The sequence below is a fragment of the Oculina patagonica genome, chromosome 2 (genome assembly GCF_052425735.1).
Source record: "Oculina patagonica isolate OP01 chromosome 2, crgOcupat, whole genome shotgun sequence".
In the NCBI taxonomy this organism is placed as follows: Eukaryota; Metazoa; Cnidaria; class Anthozoa; order Scleractinia; family Oculinidae; genus Oculina; species Oculina patagonica.
The window spans coordinates 9,942,566-9,962,211 of record NC_135759.1 but is presented as its reverse complement, the minus strand read 5'-3'; the positions used below and the strand labels follow the sequence as shown (position 1 = coordinate 9,962,211).

General features: G+C 39.7%; 3 protein-coding genes across 4 annotated transcripts in view; 1 reads left to right on the top strand and 2 right to left on the bottom strand.

Moving 5' to 3' along the window:
- Positions 1 to 4,588, bottom strand: part of LOC144642920 (uncharacterized) — a 35,398-nt gene extending 30,810 nt beyond the window's left edge. For both annotated transcript variants that reach the window (XM_078502024.1, XM_078502025.1), the window contains exon 1: positions 4,453 to 4,588. The gene's annotated coding sequence lies outside the window, so the exon portion shown is untranslated. The remainder of the gene's footprint in view (positions 1 to 4,452) is intronic.
- Positions 4,589 to 9,951: 5,363 nt separating this feature from the next.
- On the top strand, positions 9,952 to 10,953 carry LOC144642144 (uncharacterized). The gene is made up of 2 exons (XM_078501135.1): positions 9,952 to 10,081; positions 10,676 to 10,953. The coding sequence occupies exons 1-2, from the start codon at positions 9,952 to 9,954 to the stop codon at positions 10,951 to 10,953; spliced, it is 408 nt and encodes a 135-aa protein (XP_078357261.1).
- A 4,636-nt stretch (positions 10,954 to 15,589) lies between these two features.
- Positions 15,590 to 19,305, bottom strand: LOC144642877 (uncharacterized). The gene is made up of 3 exons (XM_078501970.1): positions 19,048 to 19,305; positions 17,317 to 17,521; positions 15,590 to 16,073 (listed from the first exon to the last, which is right to left on the bottom strand). The coding sequence occupies exons 1-3, from the start codon at positions 19,162 to 19,164 to the stop codon at positions 15,748 to 15,750; spliced, it is 648 nt and encodes a 215-aa protein (XP_078358096.1). The 5' UTR covers positions 19,165 to 19,305; the 3' UTR covers positions 15,590 to 15,747.
- Between the last annotated feature and the right edge of the window lie 341 nt (positions 19,306 to 19,646).

The following is a 19,646-nucleotide window of genomic DNA, read 5'->3' as shown; positions in this document are numbered from 1 at the left end:
CCTTATTCCGAGCAGAAAGCTAGTTTCGAAAATATTTGCTCCCTCGGACAACTGTTTTATGTGGGAAAGATAGGAAACACAATAGTAAGAAATTGCGTGACGCGCGTTACGACCGTTAAAAATAGGCTTTGTTGATAACACTCCTAAAACTCGAAAAGCTTAGTGCCCAAAACTTTTTTTCTTGTTTCTAGTACACCAACTCTAGTACTAATCGTGGATAGTGTCCAGGGCTCCAGATCGCGTTAAACTTTTGAGAAAAACGTCTTTAACCAACAGTATGTTTGCGTGATTTTTGCGATGGCTCTTTATGGAGTGTTTTAAAAAAATCATAATTAATTTTTGTTAAGTCCGATTTCAAATGTTTTACCATGAACTAATAGACAAGACATAAATTAAAATGATATACAAGTTTTATTTTATTTGAGTTAAAGCGTAATTTTTCAGCCCGTTGAGCGTGACGCCTTTGACTCGAAACAGGATGATTTTTTCGGTTTTTGACCGTTCTCAGCAATCATCGCCAAAAATATTGACAAATAACACTACAAGCCAAAATATTGCTATTTTTGTTTATCATATGGATCAATTGTCTTGCACAGAAAATTTGAGGGAATTCTGTTTTGGGCCGAAAATCGAGTGGTCGGTTCTTACACGGACGCCCACTTAATGTTGCATTGTATGATAAAGATAGGGCCAGAATTGGACTAGCAGTGGGAATTGTTCTAACTGAGCTATAAATCAATAGGATTTAATCCTGGGGGGGGGGGGGGAACTCCCTTATAGGGGCTTAACAGGGACGTAGGGCCTGATAGGGTATGGTTTTCAGGCTTTTTTGTCTTGAACAGGGTATACAGTATCTATTTCACCCCTTTTTATCTTAAATGGGGTATCTTTACATTGATCAATGTCAAACAGGATAGGCTTATATGCCTGCAGAGCTAGGTGTAAATTTATACAAACTTAGCCACAAGCCAAATTTTCACAAATTCTTCCGTATTGCTGACTTCCAGTGATTTCGGCATTGATACTCAGCTGTAATGCACGATTACAACAAAGCCTGTGGGGTAGTTGTTTATGTCTTAGGTAGGGTGTCAAATATTGGCATACTGTGGGTAGGAAAATCAGAGGTTAGTGTCTTAAACAGTGTTAGTAGGGGTTAAGGATGCTGGGCCGTACTTCCCTACCTGAGATTATGTTGTGTACCCCCCCCCCCCTCTCTTAGGAGATTTAATGTACCATACTCAAGGTAGAGGTGGTGATCCATTTCAAAATTTCAAGTTGTGCAGTCAACATAAACTTCAGGGGCCCATAATGAATTATAAAATTTTATTATCAACAACAAATTTGAAAATTGCAAAATGGATAGATGAAGCCTGAGAGCATTAGCCACCTTATGTTGTATTTCAGGGTTTTTCTATTTACAGTTTTTTCCCAAATTTGCCTGTTTTTTGGATATAAATTTTGTTTTTGCAAAAATAATGTTGAATTTTGCCTGCTCGTACTTTGTTAAATTATGAGCATCGATCAGCAAGATGTGCATTAAATACTTGTGAAATTTAGAGACAAACTGCTAATCACAAGTGGTTATAATCCAAAATGTGAATATGTATGTGAAAATGTACATGGGACATCTAGGGGGGTATACTGTCTAAAAATTTGGGTGGGGGTGTTCGGCACACTTCCTAAAACCCTTACCCAATTTTACACCAATATATATGATTTTCCTTACTCTATTTCAGAGGTTAATGGTAAGGTTAACTCTTTGTTCAAGCCGTGTGGCACATCAGACCGGAGCTTATCCCAGTTTCAGTAGCATGAAGTGACTAGGAGTATTTCTACTCCTCCCTGGATGGGATGATAGTCCATTGCACTGGGTTATACTTCCCACAACACAATGACCGTCGCCATGCAGGGCTCAAACCCGGAAGAGGCATCTGTAGCCCAGTGCGGTAACCAAGTACCACCATGCCTCCCACTGACTATAGCCCCCTATTTTAGACCTGACCAAGAAATATTTGAAAAACAGAGGTTCGTGTCTTAAACAGGGTCAGGGTTTAGGAGGCTGGGCTGCACTTCCCTACCTGAGATTATGGAGATTATGTCGAGTACCCCCCCCCCCCCAGGGGATTTAAAGTATCATACTCCAGGTAGAGGTGGCAATCCATTTCAAAATTTTCAAGATGTGCAGTCAGCATAAACTTCAGAGGCACATGATGAATTATAACATTTTATTAGTGGCAACAAATTTGAAAATTGAGAAATGGATCGATGAATCCTGAGAGAATAAGCTAGCCACCTTATGTTGTATTTCAGGGTTTTATTTACAAGGTTTTTCTCAAATTTGCCTTTTTTTGGATATTTTGTTTTTTGGGATAATAATGTTGAATTTTGCCTGCTCATACTTTGTAAAATTATGAGCATTAGCAAGATGTGCATGAAATATTTGTGAAATTTAGAGACAGATTGCTAATCATTAGTGGTTATCCTAAATGTGAATTTGCATGTGAAAATGTGTATGGGAAATCTAGGGGGGGGGGGGTATACTGTCTGAAAATTTGGGTGGGGGTGTTTGACACACTTCCAGCTAAAACCCTTTTAGAACCAATTTAACACCAAAATATATAGAGGATATTACATGGTTGCGCGGAGATATGAAATTTATCTTCGAGTGTTTAAATCAATATCTCTCGAGTGAGGGCAGCGAACGAGTGGGATATCGATTTGAACACGAGAAGATAAATTTCATATCTCCAAGCAACCATGTAATATTCTGTTTATTATATAAACCTACTAATTACGATGTTTTTGACGATTTTCCAAAGATTGCCGACCATTTTCCGAAGATTTCCGAAGATTTGCAAAATGTTGTCCGAAGGTCGTACGAATGTTTCCGAACATTTTCCGATTTTTTCCGAAAATTTCCGAAGATTGCAGAAGATTGCCAAGGAAGATTCGAAGATGTTTCGACTTAATATCGATTTACTTTGGCTCATTCAGCATTGAAACAGGGCAAACTTGTCAGAAAAATGTTTTTCGAAATCTATATCTTCACATGTGAAAATAACATGTTATTTTCATGTGTGAAGATATGATTATTTCGCGCGAAAGATTTCCTGGTATTTCACTGATGTTTTTATAATAAATGATTTTCCTTACTCTTGTTCAGAGATAAATGGTAAGGTTAAGTCTTTGCTTGAGCCTAGTGGCATATCAGGCCCGCGCTTTTCCTGGTTTCAGTAGCACAAACTGACTCAAGGGAACATTTCTACTCCTCCCTGGATGGGATGCTAGGTTATTGCAGGGTTACTTCCCAGCATTAAATTCATTCTTCTCGCCCAAGAACACAACACAATGACCCTAGCCAGGGCTCAAACCCGGACCGGTCGATCTGTAGCCCAGTGTGGTAGCCAATTGCCACCATGCCTCCCACTGACTAGCCTCCTTATTTCAGACCTGATTAAAATATTGGAACCCTATTTCAGACAAGACGCTACCCAAGAAAAACTCTGGTTTACGTAAACATTTCAGATGATCAATATACAAATTATGAAAATCTTTTTTCTCAAGAAAATTGGTATTCTTAATGCACCTGTCAATGTTAAGCCCCAGGGTGGGGGGGGGGCAGATCCAGGGGATTTTGACATTTTTGAAAGCCAGAGTCGAATTCCCCACCCCTGGGCACCTAGTGAATGCCAAATTTCACATATCTCCTCTTAAATTTCTAACCCAGCAGGCCATTTTAGATGTTAAAATCCCTACCCTAGGAGAGCTTCACAATGTCAAATTCCCATGGGTTGCCCCCCCACCCTGGGGCTTAATATTGAAAGGTGCATAAAAATGTTCAGGCCACATTTTATTTCTGACAAATTACAATTTATAAATGAATAAATAGAAATAAATGTGACTTACTTAAGTTTTTAATATACCTAGCACTGTATGTTAATGTTTTTGCTTGTGAACAGTTTCCCTGATGAAACAGATAGATTGAAGATGTCAGAGAGTGAGTACAGGGAGGGGAGGTGAAGAGCAGAAGGAACCTGTCAATAGGCTATGCTGTAGAGGATATTGTAGATTCGAAAAACAAACAAATACTGTAAAAAACAACAACATAAATCTGGTAGTAGCAGTGGCAGTAGCACGAATACTCTGCAACCAGAACAATATAATAGCTGAAAAATTACGTCAGCTATTGTTCTAGTGCTGCGCTGAGAATAACAATTAGTTGCCGCTCTCTCATGATCAAATTACAGCAAGGCGCCCAAAAGTGTGACCACTTTTAATTTATTCACATTCTTTCGTGCAGATTTAATCCAATCAGAGGTCAACTGCAAGCTATCCACGGCTTTTGATTGGATTAAATCTGCACGAAAGAATGTGAATAAATTAAAAGTGGTCACACTTTTGGGCGCCTTGCTGTAATAGCAACAGCAGTAATTAAATTAAACATAAGCTTACCTGAGTTAAGTATGGGATGATCTGTGGCAGCAGAGCTTTCTCCAACATTTTCTACATCAGATTCACCACAGTGTCCCCTTAGGCTTTCACTTACTATTCGATCAATCACGTTCTTCAAAATTTTACGCACTTCCAGAATCTCGGAGATAGGATTACTATTACTATGCTCTTCGGAAGTCCCTGGGTCTTCCAATTCAATCAGGAGTGCTTTTTCGACAGGAAACCTAGAGGGAAACAAGACTTCCCACCTTCTTTTATAATGCATGTCGCTGAATTGCATTATGATATCCTGACTTTTGGAGTCTCGACACACATCCACCTCACCTCGCAAAGCAATTCTTTTGAAGTCCCCGTATACCTTCTTGAACAACCTTTCTCCCTCATCACCTAAGTACCACTGAGATTTTTTCGTGTTCGCTCTTCTGATCATGTTTTCACTGCACAGATGTTGTCCTTAGTTGAAAAAAATGACGCTTAATTCCAGAGTCCTTTTCTAAAGTCAGCTTAGGGCTTAACTTTACATAGACTTGCCACAAGTCGACCTCATGAGTTTTCACAGTGAATAAGCGAGCGAAGCGAGCCTTTTAGGTCGCGAAGCGGCCGTGCTAGCGACGAAGTCGCGAGATCGAGTGACGAAGTCGCGAGAGGTCGACTTGTCTCGCTTGTTGGGTTTTCGATTACGTTTCGCGCCAAAAATGGGGAGTATCAATTTTCAAGGGATGGAGTTTAGTTGTTGCGTGACTTTAATCCTCCGACTCAACTTACCAACGACTCTGAACTCCGACGAAAACAATCGAGCGTGTGTGCGTTTCTCGAACTTCAGAACAAATGGAAGTCACCGTTTACATCAGGACAAAAGAAATTTAATGTTGTGGATTAAGCAATGTTAACATTTCTATGACACTTTATAGTCGCACACCGCATTTGTATTGTGCTAGCTAGTAACGCTTGCTGCCGCTTGCTGAGTATAGCTAACTGTCGTGGGTCGTGGATCGTGGGTGGGAGTCGTGGGTCGTGGGTGTGGGTAAAGTCGTGGGTGTGGGTAAAAGTCGTGGGTAACAAAAAAGTAAAAAAAAGAAATACTGAACAAAAATTTGTGACAAAATAGTTCGTTCATGGCTAGTCTGACGCAGAGTTTCGTCCCAGCCAAGGTACTCTTCAGAGCTCTTTCTGCTCGACAATTTGTTGGGATGTCTTTAAAACGAGAAACACCGCGAAATACCCCTAGAACACCAACATATTTTAGGCACAGATAAACAAAATAGTTTTAATTAAGATTTAAATGAATTTAAAATATTAAAATAAAGTAAAAATATGAAAGCAATAATTATTATGAAATGGAGCATGATCAGTGCTTAGAATTTTGCGATCAGATTGATCGCTTGCAAATGGACTAAAACTGAAGATCTCGTCGTCGGAAGTCCCAACATTTACGAAGCCTCTTGTCTGAGAAAAGAACAGCGGAAGAAAAGAGTAATAAATACAATATTCACATGGAAATTAATATTAAATTTTTATCTTATTCTGAGTTACATTAGCATTTCGTCCTCGCACACTCCCCTTGCGCGACAAGAACGATGACTTTAAAATATTGCGTGACATTGTGCGTTGCAGACTGATCGGCATTTTTACCGTGGGAAATTTTGATGGTTCCGTTTGCGGTTACAAAAAAACTCTTCTGATTGGTTTACTAATAAAATCATGCAATGGCCTCGCTTGTTGGCCAAAGAGACAAGATGTGCGATTCGAACACGGAAATATTGCAGCCAACAGTTTTACTACAACCTATTACACACTTGGAATTGTGAGAACTTTTCGAGAGCTTTCTTATTTTACCAACACCCGAGGCACTGCATATAATTTTGCGCCTACCTAGCTCTTCCAAATCGTTGTGCTTATTTTTATAACAAGCACGTATTATTGCTATTATATGAATGAGTGTTTTTCGTCACGGACTGAGGACTACGGACTACAAACTGAGGTTTAAAACGCGGGCTACGGGCTGCGGATAAAGTATAAAATACGTACTGCGTTTTGAGCGACGCATTACGAAAGGTAGCTCGTCTAGACGCGTAACGTGTCTTTTGCCTATCCTAGAGACTTGTGTAACCATACAAACTAAAAATGTGCCCATGCTCGTCCAGACGGGTAACGCGTCTATAATATGAAAACGGCCAATATTGTTCTTTGCTCAGACAAGGGACTTCGCGGTTATGTTCGGAAGCTTTTTCTTAAAATGTTCGGCTATGTTCGCGTAATTCTTGAAAGTTTTCGGACGACTTCAGAATTTTTCGTTGATATCATCGGAAGTCTTCAGATTTAGTCCGAACTATTTTGTCACAAATTTTTGTTCAGTATTTTTTTTTTTTACTTTTTTGTTACCCACGACTTTACCCACACCCACGACCCACGACTCCCACCCACGACCCACGACCACCGACATTTTTACCCGGCGAGGTGATGTTCGCCCTAAATTTTTTATTAGTATATAAATGTAATTTTATTATCATTTTTTTAACAGTATAAAGTTTTACGTACTATTTTTTTTATACAGTACTAATAAAGTTTTTTATAAAATTTGCAAATATATATATACCGCTGTTCTGTAGTTGAACTTTAATATTAAAATAGACAGTGAATGGACCGGCCTTTTAAGTAAAAATAAAAAATAAACGACAAACACTCTTAACATTTGGCAATGCCATGTCTCTCATCGATGAATACACGTTTGAAATTGTTTTTCAACCGACGAAAAATGTGTCGATAGTTAATCGCCTCCGGACTTCCAAACACCAGTTTAGATTTAAAATCTAAATTATCCGCCAGTTGCTGTTCAGAGCAGTCGCGGTCGCCAACATACAAAGCTGGAATTCCAGAGGCAATAAAATCAGTGAAAGTTTTCGGCAATTCTGGTTTTCTCCTGCAAATTGGTTTTTGGTCTCTTATTTTCAAACTTTACCTTTTATGATGTTAAAAGTTAATCAAATAATCATACCTTTTTATGCATTTACTAAGAAATACTCTTCGATTGAAAAACCATTATCTTTTATTTCTTTTTAACGAAATTGGCTTGGGTTTTTTTAATTTCTCGGCAAGCAAATGTAAATCGAAATTGGGATCCTTTTCTCAACCACGCCGCCAAAAGAATTAATTTAAAATTTGGTACCTTTTTCAAACCTCTCTGTCAACAAATTTAAATCGAAATTTGGTACCTTTTTCAAACCTCTCTGTCAACAAATTTAAATCGAAATTTGGTACGTTTTTCAAACCTCTCTGTCAACAAATTTAAATGGAAATTTGGTACCCTTTTTCAAACCTCTCTGTCAACAAATTTAAATCGAAATTTGGTACCTTTTTTTAATTCGCTAATTAATTGACAAATGACAAGTGACAAGTGGGCGTGACGCGCACATCAAGCCAGAGACACGCCTGTCAGTTGATTTTTCTTGTGAAATGAACTTCCCAGAAGCTAATACAATAGAGACTATTGTTAAAGATTTTGTTAAAGAAAGCAAAAATCGTAAGCACTTTGACAGAGGAGATTTCTTTCAAGTCGACGTTAAGACGGAAAGAGGAATTTTGGTGCAGTTATCTCCCGCCAATCTAAATTGACGTGAAAGATTGCGTCAGCACAGCTATATATACTTTGGTCGCCGGCTTCTCATTTACCGACGAGTTAGCTCACTTGGGTCTCGCCAGGTTTCGCTTACTAACCTATTCACCATGGCGTTAATATCGCTTTCATGTGGCGAACGAGAGTTAAAAATTAGGGAAAGTGCGTTAAACATGACAAATTTGTCAATGGTATTTCGCCTCGAAAGCCAGGGAATTTACATAAATTCCCTGGATGGCGAAATTGTCCTCCCGGACGATGATGGAAAATTTCACATCGATGCATCAGATGCGCAGAAGAAGTACATCGTGAATGGAAATCCTGCAGGAAATCTTCTAGCCGTCATTCCGTCCTCACCGAGCCACTCTCCAATTGGTATGCCGTACTCTCCAATTGGTATGCAGAACGAACGTTCCAGGCTGAACCCTCCACCGTCCAGCATTAAAAGACCTCGGTTTACCACCTCCAGCACTTCGACTGCCGCGAAAACATTCACCTGGAAAAAAGCGTTTATTGTTGTAGATATCGAAACAAAAGGTGCAGTCACGGAGAAGTTCCAAATACACCTTGTACTACACCTGGCATAGTTAATCGAACGTTCGAAAATCGAACACAATCGAACTCAATCGAACTCAATCCGTGGATTGAGTTCGATTGAGTTCGGCAATCGAACGAAATCGAACACCAGACTTTCAGTGAGTTCGATTTCCGAACAAATCGAATTCAATCGAACAAATCGAACTCAATCGAACTCAATCCATCTGATTGTGTTCGATTGAGTTCGGTTTCCGAACTCAATCGAACCGAACTCAATCGAACACAATTAAATGGATTGCGTTCGATTGGCTCTGGTAAACCAATACAAAGCAAAGAAAGTCCTTTTCTGAGAACGGATCGTTCTGGGTCTGTAAGTTGCAGGTCGTCTGGAATAGTAACGACCAATTTGTATGTACAAAGCAAGCCCATCAAAGCAGGTTTTTCTCGTGCTTTTTTACAATTTATTCAATAATAGAAACCCCATTTATAAACTGTCCACGGCAGTTAAGAGAAAAAAAACCAGAACAGAACAAAGCTATCATTATACCCACGGGCGTATTCCGAAATCGTTGTACTCTTTCCTTTTTAGCTAACTTGCAATTGCGGAAAGACAACTCGAAGGGTTACTTTGAGTCAAAAATACAAGCAAATTACTAACCGCGACACAGGCAACGGCGTACAGTAGATGGATGATTATGATAAATATCTTACTAACGATATACATGATTCTCTCAAATTCATCTTGGACAATTAACAGTGACCAAGAGAGTAAGAGGTGAACGAGCGTCAGTATATTGGATGTATGGAAGCATCTTATAATTACTGCCATGATAGAAAGGACAAATAGTAAATGCAACAGTGAAATTATTTTTCTCCTCAGGTCAAAATTGAAAGTTAAATTTAATTCTTGAGTGTCAAGATGCGCTCGTTTACAATTCGGAATGCACGGCCTTTCTCGCCTATTTTCTTTCAAACCTTGAAAACTTCGCCATCCTTTACGTCAAAGTGGCATTCCTGGTAGCCTTTTACTACACATTTGAAGCTTACAATCCACATCGCATCTGAAGCCATTTCTGCAGTATTTCTTCGTTTACGAAAAACACAAGCGCTACACTCCGGGCTGAAGTAACTTGAGCTTCCAAGATCTGGTTATGGATTTTCAACGCCTGTTTTACACAAATCACGAGTTCGAAAATCGAACGTTCGATTGGGTTCGATTGATTTTTTTTCTTTTCGGTGAGTTCGATTTCGTTCGATTGCCGAACTCAATCGAACTCAATCCATGAATTGAGTTCGATTGAGTTCGATTGAGTTCGATTGAAATTTAGTTCGATTGGGTTCGATTTGTTATGCCGGGACTACAGGAAGAATCAGCTACAGTTGAAAAAATCCAGGAGCAATTGAAAGGCCAGCTTGGCTATGAAGTCATTCTTCTGGACTCAAAGTATCTTCCCATCGTATCAAACGACATGACCAAAGGTAAGTTTAAATCTTAATTCCTAAAAAAACTAAAACACATGTCGGACCATTTATTACATTCCTGGACGTTTATTAAATTAGGGCCGGTTGATCAACCCCCGCGATTCCGTTTTGTTGTTGTGGCCACATTGTTAGTACTTCAGTAGTAAGAGAAACTCTCCGGGTGAACTATTAGTAAGGTGTTTTTAGACTTGGTAGTCCCCTTCACAGCCGTTTTTGAGGAAGTCACACTAAATTAGAGGACGCTACGATTTGTGGACACGATATTTCTTTGCTTTTTCAATCGCGAGAATGATAATTCGTCCAAAATAACAAATCCACGCACTCATTTTCTTTTTTAATTTTGTTGTATATGGCCAGCGCTTGTCATTGTCAGAAAACAGCTATTGTTTTTTTTTTCTGGTTTTTCTTTTTCCCTTTTTGTGAGAGGAACAGAGTGATGAAACTGGCCTTATGTACATTGTGTACATATTTTTTGTCTTGCGATACGTTCGAGATACTCACTGAGCTTATTTATTATCCAGAATACATTTTATTTTGTGGTATGTTTGTGTGCTTTACTGACAATATTTTATCTGATATAATTAACTTTAGGATCACAGTTCTGGAGGACCAACAGAAAGATCATTGTCGCCCAGAAACGTCAGGCGGGAAACTTAAAACAACCCAACTCCAAAAGAAACAAAGGGAAAGCAGGTGACATCCTTGATGAACTTAGGAAGATGATAGCGGAACCGATCGCCGAAGCAGAGTCTTCAGGGTCTATCTCCCAGATTCCTGAAGCACCATCAGCAAAGGAAACCCTGGAAGGAATTTTCCGCTGCTCTATTTGCTTTTCAACAGCCCACCTTCCGGCGGCGGCTTGCTCCTAGCCTGCGAACAGGCTTTCTGGAGAGCGCTCGGCCGGGAAGTGCCCTTTGTGTCGGACAAGCCGACAGTATTCCATCATTCCAATGGTTCGGGACCTGGCCTGTATTCTAGGTCAAGAAGTACCAATTGACGATGAGGGTTCAGATGACCGTGACACAATTCCTTATGGTGCAGGCGATCAAGACGAGGATGATGATTCACAACTGCCTCATATGCTTTAAAATCAGTTTCTTCAGTTCTTAGAAGCTCATGCACATGTTTTTCACTGTATCAAACGTTTCACTGAACTCAATGCAATATATTGGATGCTTGAGTCTGATTCTATCCAGTTTATGTTCTGTTTGTGTAAGTCTTGACAACGTTTTTAGGAAACTCACTAGCAGTTCTTTTTCAAAATGACGTTACCTGTTTATACGAAAAATACTAACTAATCAATAGTTAGCTATTTAATTTTAAATCAAAATTCAAGTGTCCATCACTGATAATGTTACTGATGCTTCTAAGCAGATTTAGTAGATTTGTACGGGATAATCGTGTTATAATAATGCATATCGGAACAGTGACTTACTTATGAAGTTACGTAGGGTTGTTGAGAACGTAAAAAGCGAAATCCGGTCTGCACTTTCAGTGAAATGAAGTTGTTGATTTCATACAAGTTTGCTGCCTCGTGTTATATTGAAATAAATAACTCACACCATGATACAATGCTTGTCTTAACTCTTAATCTGCCTTTTTTTTCTATAAAACTATATTCACTTGTTTCCAATTAGCTAAGCTTATTTTTTTCTTCATCCTTTCTAAAAAACGTCCGCAAATATTTTACCTCTTTCTCCCTTTTTCATAGAGGGGAGAGAAAAAGGCTACCGGAACCATTAATTATAACAGTCAAGAAGAAACAAAAAGACCAGAAAGAAAAAAAAATCTATTAAATGACGACTGATTTTAAAGGACAAATCAGGAGCCCATTAGCTGGCTAGGTCACGCTATTTGTGATGATATAAAATAATGACGTTCAAAGCGACGGAACCGCTATTCTCGAAGGTGGGGAAGATCAACAACGCTTTTCGCCAGAATCTACACACAGAAAATTCGCTCGCACGGGAACGCTTGCTACGCAGGCTACCCGGCCTACAGCCCCAAACTATGGAGGTATATCTATGACAAAATTCAATACTCAGAAGTTGAAATAAAATTATCGAAATCAGGAATGCATCAATCCAAAGTTGAATGGCAACAATCCGATTCAGCAAATAGCTATAATGCAAAAAGGCAAAACGCCAGAAGGCAAAACCCTAGAAGGCATCATACAAACAGGCATCACGCTAAAAGGCATCACGCTAAAAGGCATAACGCAAACAGGCATAACGCAAGTAGGCAAAACGCAAATAGGCATAACGCAAACAGGCATCACGCAGACAGGCATCACGCAAACAGGCATCACGCAAAGAGGCATAACGCAAACTGGCAAAACGCAAATAGGCATAACGCAAACAGGCATCACGCAAACAGGCATCACGCTAAGAGGCAAAACGCAAACAGGCATAACGCAAACAAGCATATCGCAGACAGGCATCACGCAAACAAGCATAACGCAAACAGGCAAAAAGGCAAAACGCAAACAGGCAAAACACGAAGAGGAACGTCCCCAGAGCCTGCGGGTTATCAGTCAGCGGTGACCGAACTGCCCAAGAAGCTCACGGGATCGCTGCGGACTTCTGAAGATCCCAAAATGGCTGAAGGAAGTTCGCGACAGTCTGTGTCTTCCCTCTTAAACGAGGCGATCCGCCTCTTAAGTGATCATCAGCCAGTGTCAAATACCGTTGAACCGAACCCGCCAAGATCAGAAAGAGCTGCGGACAATTTCAGGTAAGAATTCGGGTTTAAATTAGGTGCAGCAGACGTTGACATATACAAGGCAAAAGCGAGGGGCCTGGGGACGAGAATTATTTGCGTGATCCCCGCTTGCGTGATGTCCGCTTGCGTTTTGCCTCTTTGCGTTATGCCTCTGCGTGATGCCTGCCTGCGTTTTTCCTGTTTGCGTTTTGCCTGTTTGCGTTATGCCTATTTGCGTTTTGCCAGTTTGCGTTATGCCTCTTTGCGTGATGCCTGTTTGCGCTATACCTATTTGCGTTTTGCCTACTTGCGTTATGCCTGTTTGCGTTATGCCTTTTAGCGTGATGCCTGTTTGTATGATGCCTTGTAGGGTTTTGCCTTTTTGCATTATAGCTATTTGCTGAATCGGATTGTTGCCATTCAACTTTGGATTGATGCATTCCTGATTTCAATAATTTTATTTCAACTTCTGAGTATTGAATTTTGTCATAGATAAGCAGGAGGGCATTTTGCGTGCGCATGCGTCGATATGGACTAGTGCGCACGACAGAGAAGTTCTGCTATCGATTGTTTACATATTTTCCACAATTTATGGCCTAATTTCTAGCTCAAAATGAAACGTGTTTTAAGTTTTACTTGCTGTATACAATACTAAGAGTCCTTGCTTTATCTTCTGACAACAACAAGCAAAGTTTGGTGTCGGCGTGCTGTTTATCTGATCGACTTTGGCTATGTGTATTAAACATTGCACGTGGACAAAATGGCGACCGAATGTCGAGAACCTAAATACCTTGCCCATGTTTTTAATAGCCGGAAGATCTAAACGGACAAAGCGCTACGGCTACTTAGTACTAAAGTATAAAACAGCAATTTTAACTATACGATGTTATAATCAAGTATCCCGGGTTTGAGCGAGTGGTCATGATTTTGTTCAGATTTGTCATAAAACTACAATTTAGTCGTTCTCACAATGCAAAAATCTCAAAATCTAGCCTTGATCTCCAGCGTCTACCGATGATATATGGAGCCTGAAGTACTTAAACTATCGTCTAATGCTGCGAAGGTAGCGTTAAAAAATGGTCAATTGTGGAAATTTTTAGCTTTCTTTAACGTACGTTCTCGCTGGTTTATCCTAACAGAGAAACTATCGTTTGTGATTATTTCCTTAAACGTGAGCATTGGTCAAAATAACTTCACATTTCGATGATACCACAATTATTCTGTTGAACAAGAAAATAATTACTGCGATCGGTCTTAATTTTAAAGTGTTATGGTAATTCTTTGCTGGTAGACTATTTGTTTACATTTTACTATGTTAATTAGTACATTTTTGGCTCCTTTATCAAAATCTAGCCTTGATCACCAGTCAAAAAATAGCATGAAACGAACAAGCTATATATATATTTTTCAGAAACGTTCTAATAACTGCTGTATAAAATGTCTTAAGAAATAATTTTTAACTATAAACAATGTTATTTTCAATTTTTCATTCAACGTTTATTTCATTAAGTTTGATGTTCATTCTGTTATAACGGCTGTTTTACTTCTGTTTCGCCTAAATGTGTTTTAAAGAACTGCAGTTCTTGTTCCAGGAAACCCTGTTTGCCAGTCGAGGGCAAGTTGGCTTTGCTTTGGAGTCATCAGTGAGCTGCATTATCATGTGCAGAACACCCAAACATGTCGTTCCCCTCAGGGAAAACCCTTTTCTTTGGTGGCCGTCCCTTTAGGCAAAAAATCACCCGACAAGCTATAATATTGCTCGCACTCTGCCTGTATTACAGCAATTGATTTGATGTAAAGTTTTGATCCTAATATATCACGCTCCAGCACACGGATAAATGTTTTCCTCTTTTTACGGCCTGTTTAATTTTTGTCGGTGAAGGCTTTCCTACCTGTCCCACATATTTTCCCATTATTTGCAACAACGATCCCGAAGCTGGCCAGAAAATCTGCTTTATAAGAGCCTTGCCACACACAAAACACCTTTTCTTAGCGAAATTTAATTTTGGCCTATATTAAATTATGTGACGATAAACAGTACAAAAAACAAAGTTTGAATCTTTCGCGCCATTTTTATTCCCAAGATCACGCGGTCTTTGTACAGCGGTTGCACGCATGCGCACGCAAAATGCCCTCCTGCTTCATAGATATACCTCCATACCAAACAGGTGTTTAGCATTGATAGATGTGCCTCCAGGAGGGAGGGGTACTTGACCCATGACTGGTTATAGGGATGACGCTGGAGGTTACGCTATGTCGTCAAAAAAAGTGCCGACTTTCTTCCCCCACCCCCTGGATAAATAATTGCTCTAAATTATAATAATGTGAATGATCTTATGTTGACTGGTGAGCTGCAAAATAAATACAGTTAAACATTTACTCGGCTACAGTCTGGCATCTATACCCTTTTTAGGACAGGTTAAAGACTAGTCTGAATACTTTGTTTTCCCTTAGATTTCTAGAGTGGCTTTAATCAGCTAATGTCTCCGAGCATTCCCACCCAAGCCTAGACAGTACATTAGGTCAAGAACAGACCACAACACCGGAAACTTCATGCCCTCCTCTGTCTGACTAAAACATACTCACTTGAAACTGCATACCCTGTTCAGCGCGGAGAGGCCAAAAGCCACACCCCATCCAGCGGTGTGTCCCTGTAGAAGCTAACCTACGATCAGCCATTCTTTTTTTATAGAAGGAAGAGAGGGTATGATCTCAGGTTACGTATAAGCCAGATAGTGGGCCCCCCATCTTCCCCCGAGAAATGCCAAATATATGACAGGGTAACAAAACAAATCAGTTCAGCAGTTCTAGTTTTTTTAATGATATTTTATTGTTTTCTTTCACAAGTGTTGTGAATCGATATTGTGACAATAGTAAAAATGCAATGTCACCTTTTGCTCTAGGTAACTGAAAAACAGTCCAGGCCACTGTTAGTATCAGAATATTTCTTAATTGTCTATGTATTATATGGTGATGGAAAGGTGACGTGTAATGTCAACAAACGACAAAATTGCCCTTTCTAAATGGGATGAATTTCCATTCACTAGGCTACTAAAAATATCATCAAATGAGCTGTTGTTTTGCACAAAGAGCTCTTCCCTCCTGGTGGTGAGAGCAGCGTTGTCTCGCAGAGGGTCAGTACCAAATGAACTCTCTCGCGTGATGGAGCCTCCTGCATTTTTGTACATACAAATGGCTTGATCGACGCTAGGAATAATCGTAGGATTATTAATTCGCCTAACTCTGTTGGTGTTGGCCGCCACTAAGTTTGGCATACGCCCATTTCTACCTATACACAAAGAAAAGTTGAAATAATATAAGGTATATGGACTTCCCTCAAACATTAGTACCAGTACATTTCCAATTTTAAAGAAGTGGCATTGAGGGACTGGTCAATAAGTACCAGGGGTGGGGGGCCGGAGCAATTGGAAAAGTTGTGGCTCGAACATTCGTGACCCCTTCCTTCTGGCTTAAAACTGACTGACCCTCCCCTGATAGGGGGTTGAAAATTACATGTCCCACCCCCTTTGCTAAAAAATTCAAGGGAACAATCATTTCTTTATCATCTGTTAGGGGTTGGAGGTTTTTGATTTGACATCAGCTTGTAAAGTGAAATTCCCTACATACACCACCCTAATTTTTCCCTGATGGGCACTGCTGTTCCATGAACGTCTTTTCTCATTTCTTAGCACAAAAAAGAGGGATAACTTTATCATGTCTTATACTAGTCTTTCGTAAGTTTTCCACATATTTGTGTGTTAAATCCATTGGAAAATTTAGACAAACATATGCGAAAACTGAAACAGTGTGTAATATTAATTCATAAACAACTATTGAAGAGTCCATATTCTTATACAGAAATTGATAACAGAAACTACAACCACTGTCCATCATTCACATTTGCAAAGTGTTTGAGAAAAGAGTTTACTAGTATTAAAAGGCCTAAGGCCCAGCATGAATCTATGCATGGTGAAGTGATACAGGCAAAACTGATGTTATGATCACAAGCCATTTAGGGGGGTCAGGGGCCATGCTTCCCCGGGAAATTTCATATTTGGGCCTTCTGAAATTGCTAGAAATTTATTTAAAACTGCTCACATGGAGAAACTAATCAATTTTATATTCTGATGAATTCAACTTTTCTTGAAACTATAACAGTTTAAAGTTAGTGAATAAATAAGATGACCCACCTCCTACCTGTAGATCAAAATTACATAACCCACCCCTTTTCGAGGGCTCAAAAACTGATGACCCACCCCCATTTTTGCTTCTGCATGCCCACCCCCCATCCTCTACTTATTGACCAGTCCCTTAATAGGTATATGCCAACGGAAGATGGTAGAGTGGAAAGGAAGGGAGATACGGTGTTAAAGAAATTTTCCAGTGTGCATGCCTTATAAAAAGATTCCAAACATCCTTGCTGATCAAGCACATTGAATATTGTAGTGCTCTGTTTAAAATGCCTTTCTTAATTTTTAATTTTTTTCACCTTGTCAATAATTTGCTGCTTTAAAAATATATACCACAGTTACCTTCTAGGGGATGTAAATTCCATGATTCCATAAACCTTCTAAGTCCAACTTCTGCTACATTCAGTGTTATGAAGGAGACACAGAATTTTACTACAGGATCGTGCATGGCAATCATTAGGTTGTTCTCCATTCGTACCAGTGTTTCTTTAATGGGATATGTCACGCGTTGGTTTATTTCGGGCCATTTCCTCTCAGCAGGAAGGTTCTGTAAACAGATAATCAATTTTTAATCTTGTGCCAACTATCTCTTTTCATGGGGGAAAGCTATTTTGTATGTAAAGGGGAACTAAATGGCCTGACGAAACTCTGAAACTCTGTCTTCAGAGCCCAAATTAATTTAGTGAAATTCTTCAATTTTGGACCAGTCTTGTAAAGTTTGCTCATCTTCAGTTTCATCTGACATATAAAAGCCAAATTTGAATATGTGACAGACAAGACATAGAGCCATCTGTCAATCAACATATTTATTAATAAGTGTCTCACACCTGTTAACTTCAATGTTTTTCAGTGTCCTGCACTCTTGATTTGGTCATGAAAATTACTGCACATGTCTAGATTGATAGCCAATTTATTGAATATTATTTTGATATCAAATTTGCTACCTTTGACTCTTCAAAGCTACATTATGCCACTAAAAACGTAGGAGTTGAGTGTCACGGCAAATAACTGAAAGTAATTTTTCGTACGAAAATGTTTTGCTGTTGCACTCTATCATGTCCTTTTCTCCCTAGCTTACTAGCTACAAAAACAAATGTTTCGTAGCCTTCCTCGATCAAAAGAATCCTCATTGCATTCATAATCTTCAATGTTATTGCCATGAAGGTTTAGTTCCTCTTGTTCTTCAACGAAATTATCATCCTTGGTGGGATAACTTCATTATTTCCATCCTTGCTGTCACCTAGCTTGTAAACCTTCGACATCAGAATTGAAAACATCGTCTGGTTCATCGATCTTTTCATTCAGACAATCGCAAATTTCGTCCAAAAAGGAGCATCTCCTACCTTCAGATATGTTGGGCCATTAAAGGAAAACTTGTTCTCTTCATAACAATCGAAAATTTTACCAAAACTGTCAAAACTCTCGCAGAAACTCGCTCAAAACGGCTCAAAAAGGTGGATAGTTGTTCTTCAAGGCGTTTAATGAAGGGGAAGACTGGGAACTAAATAGAGAGCGTCCGCTGAGCGGAATTGTGAGGCGTGGTGAACTGAACCGGCATGTACTAAAACCCGAAACAACGAAACGAAACCACCGAAACGAAACGACCGAAACCGCCGAAACGACCGAAACGAAACCACCGAAACAACCGAAACGGCCGAAACGAGCGAAACGAAACAAAATTACCGAAACAAGCACAACTTCAATATTTTCGCCGCTTACCGTACTATGCACTCCGTTTAGCCTAGTATACACTCCGGTTAGCCTACCATTCGCTCCGGTTAGCCTACTATACACTCCTGTTAGCCTACTACACACTCCGGTTAGCCTACTTTTCACTTAGGTTAGCCTACTATGCACTCCGGTTAGCCTGTTTACGGTTAGCTCTCAATTATTGTAATTGGTTTTGTTTGTTTCGGTGATTTAGTTTCGTTTCGCTCGTTTCGGTGGTTTCGCTCGTTTCGGTCGTTTCGTTTCGGTGGTTTCGTTTCGTTGTTTCGGGTTTTAGTACATGCCAACTGAACCGCAGCAGTATCCACAGTAGCTATTCTTGGTATTTTTAAACCCGTAACTAACCTCCCTAGAACGTGTCTGGACGTAAGGCTCGCATGACAAATTTCCTCTCTGGTCCTTGAGATATTCCTGGACAAACAGCATGAGGCTGTGCTCCGTCCCATGATCCACCCTTACCATGTCCCATATACCTTCATGAATGAGCAGATCCCTACAACCAAAAGAACACGAATTTGAAGTCAATTATGCTTTACGACATGGAAAAAGGGTATGTTTTTATAAATGCTCCCTCAACCTACTAGAACTCTTTGCGATCGTTTCTTTCCGCTATTAAAACACCCCTCTGTAACAGACCTGGTGGGTTATTTTGCCCTCCCTGGTGGAAATTGGACCTCCCTGGTACCTGGTGATCATCTGAAAAATCCCTGGTCGATTTTTTTTCTCCCCGGTGAAGAATTTTGTTTACCTGGTCAGGAAAAATCAACCAAAATCTTTCTGCTGGCTTAAATAAACAAACAAACAAAAAACGACGCGCAGCAAAAAGATAATTTAATAATTGACAACTCGATGTAAATATAGCGAAAAGTAATTGTTAACTTTTACTGATTGTTTTCGTCGCTTGTTCTGCTGTCATTCACGTCACTAAAGAGACAAAACAGATA

Coding starts and splice junctions, on each gene's coding strand:
- LOC144642877 (XM_078501970.1), bottom strand. CDS start 19,164: ATGGTAAGGGTGGATCATGGGACGGAGCACAGCCTCATGCTGTTTGTC. Junction 17,522..19,047: donor TCCAGACACGTTCTAGGGAG/GTTAGTTACGGG, acceptor ATCTGTTTACAG/AACCTTCCTGCTGAGAGGAA. Junction 16,074..17,316: donor GAATTTACATCCCCTAGAAG/GTAACTGTGGTA, acceptor CTTTGTGTATAG/GTAGAAATGGGCGTATGCCA.
- LOC144642144 (XM_078501135.1), top strand. CDS start 9,952: ATGCCGGGACTACAGGAAGAATCAGCTACAGTTGAAAAAATCCAGGAG. Junction 10,082..10,675: donor ATCAAACGACATGACCAAAG/GTAAGTTTAAAT, acceptor AATTAACTTTAG/GATCACAGTTCTGGAGGACC.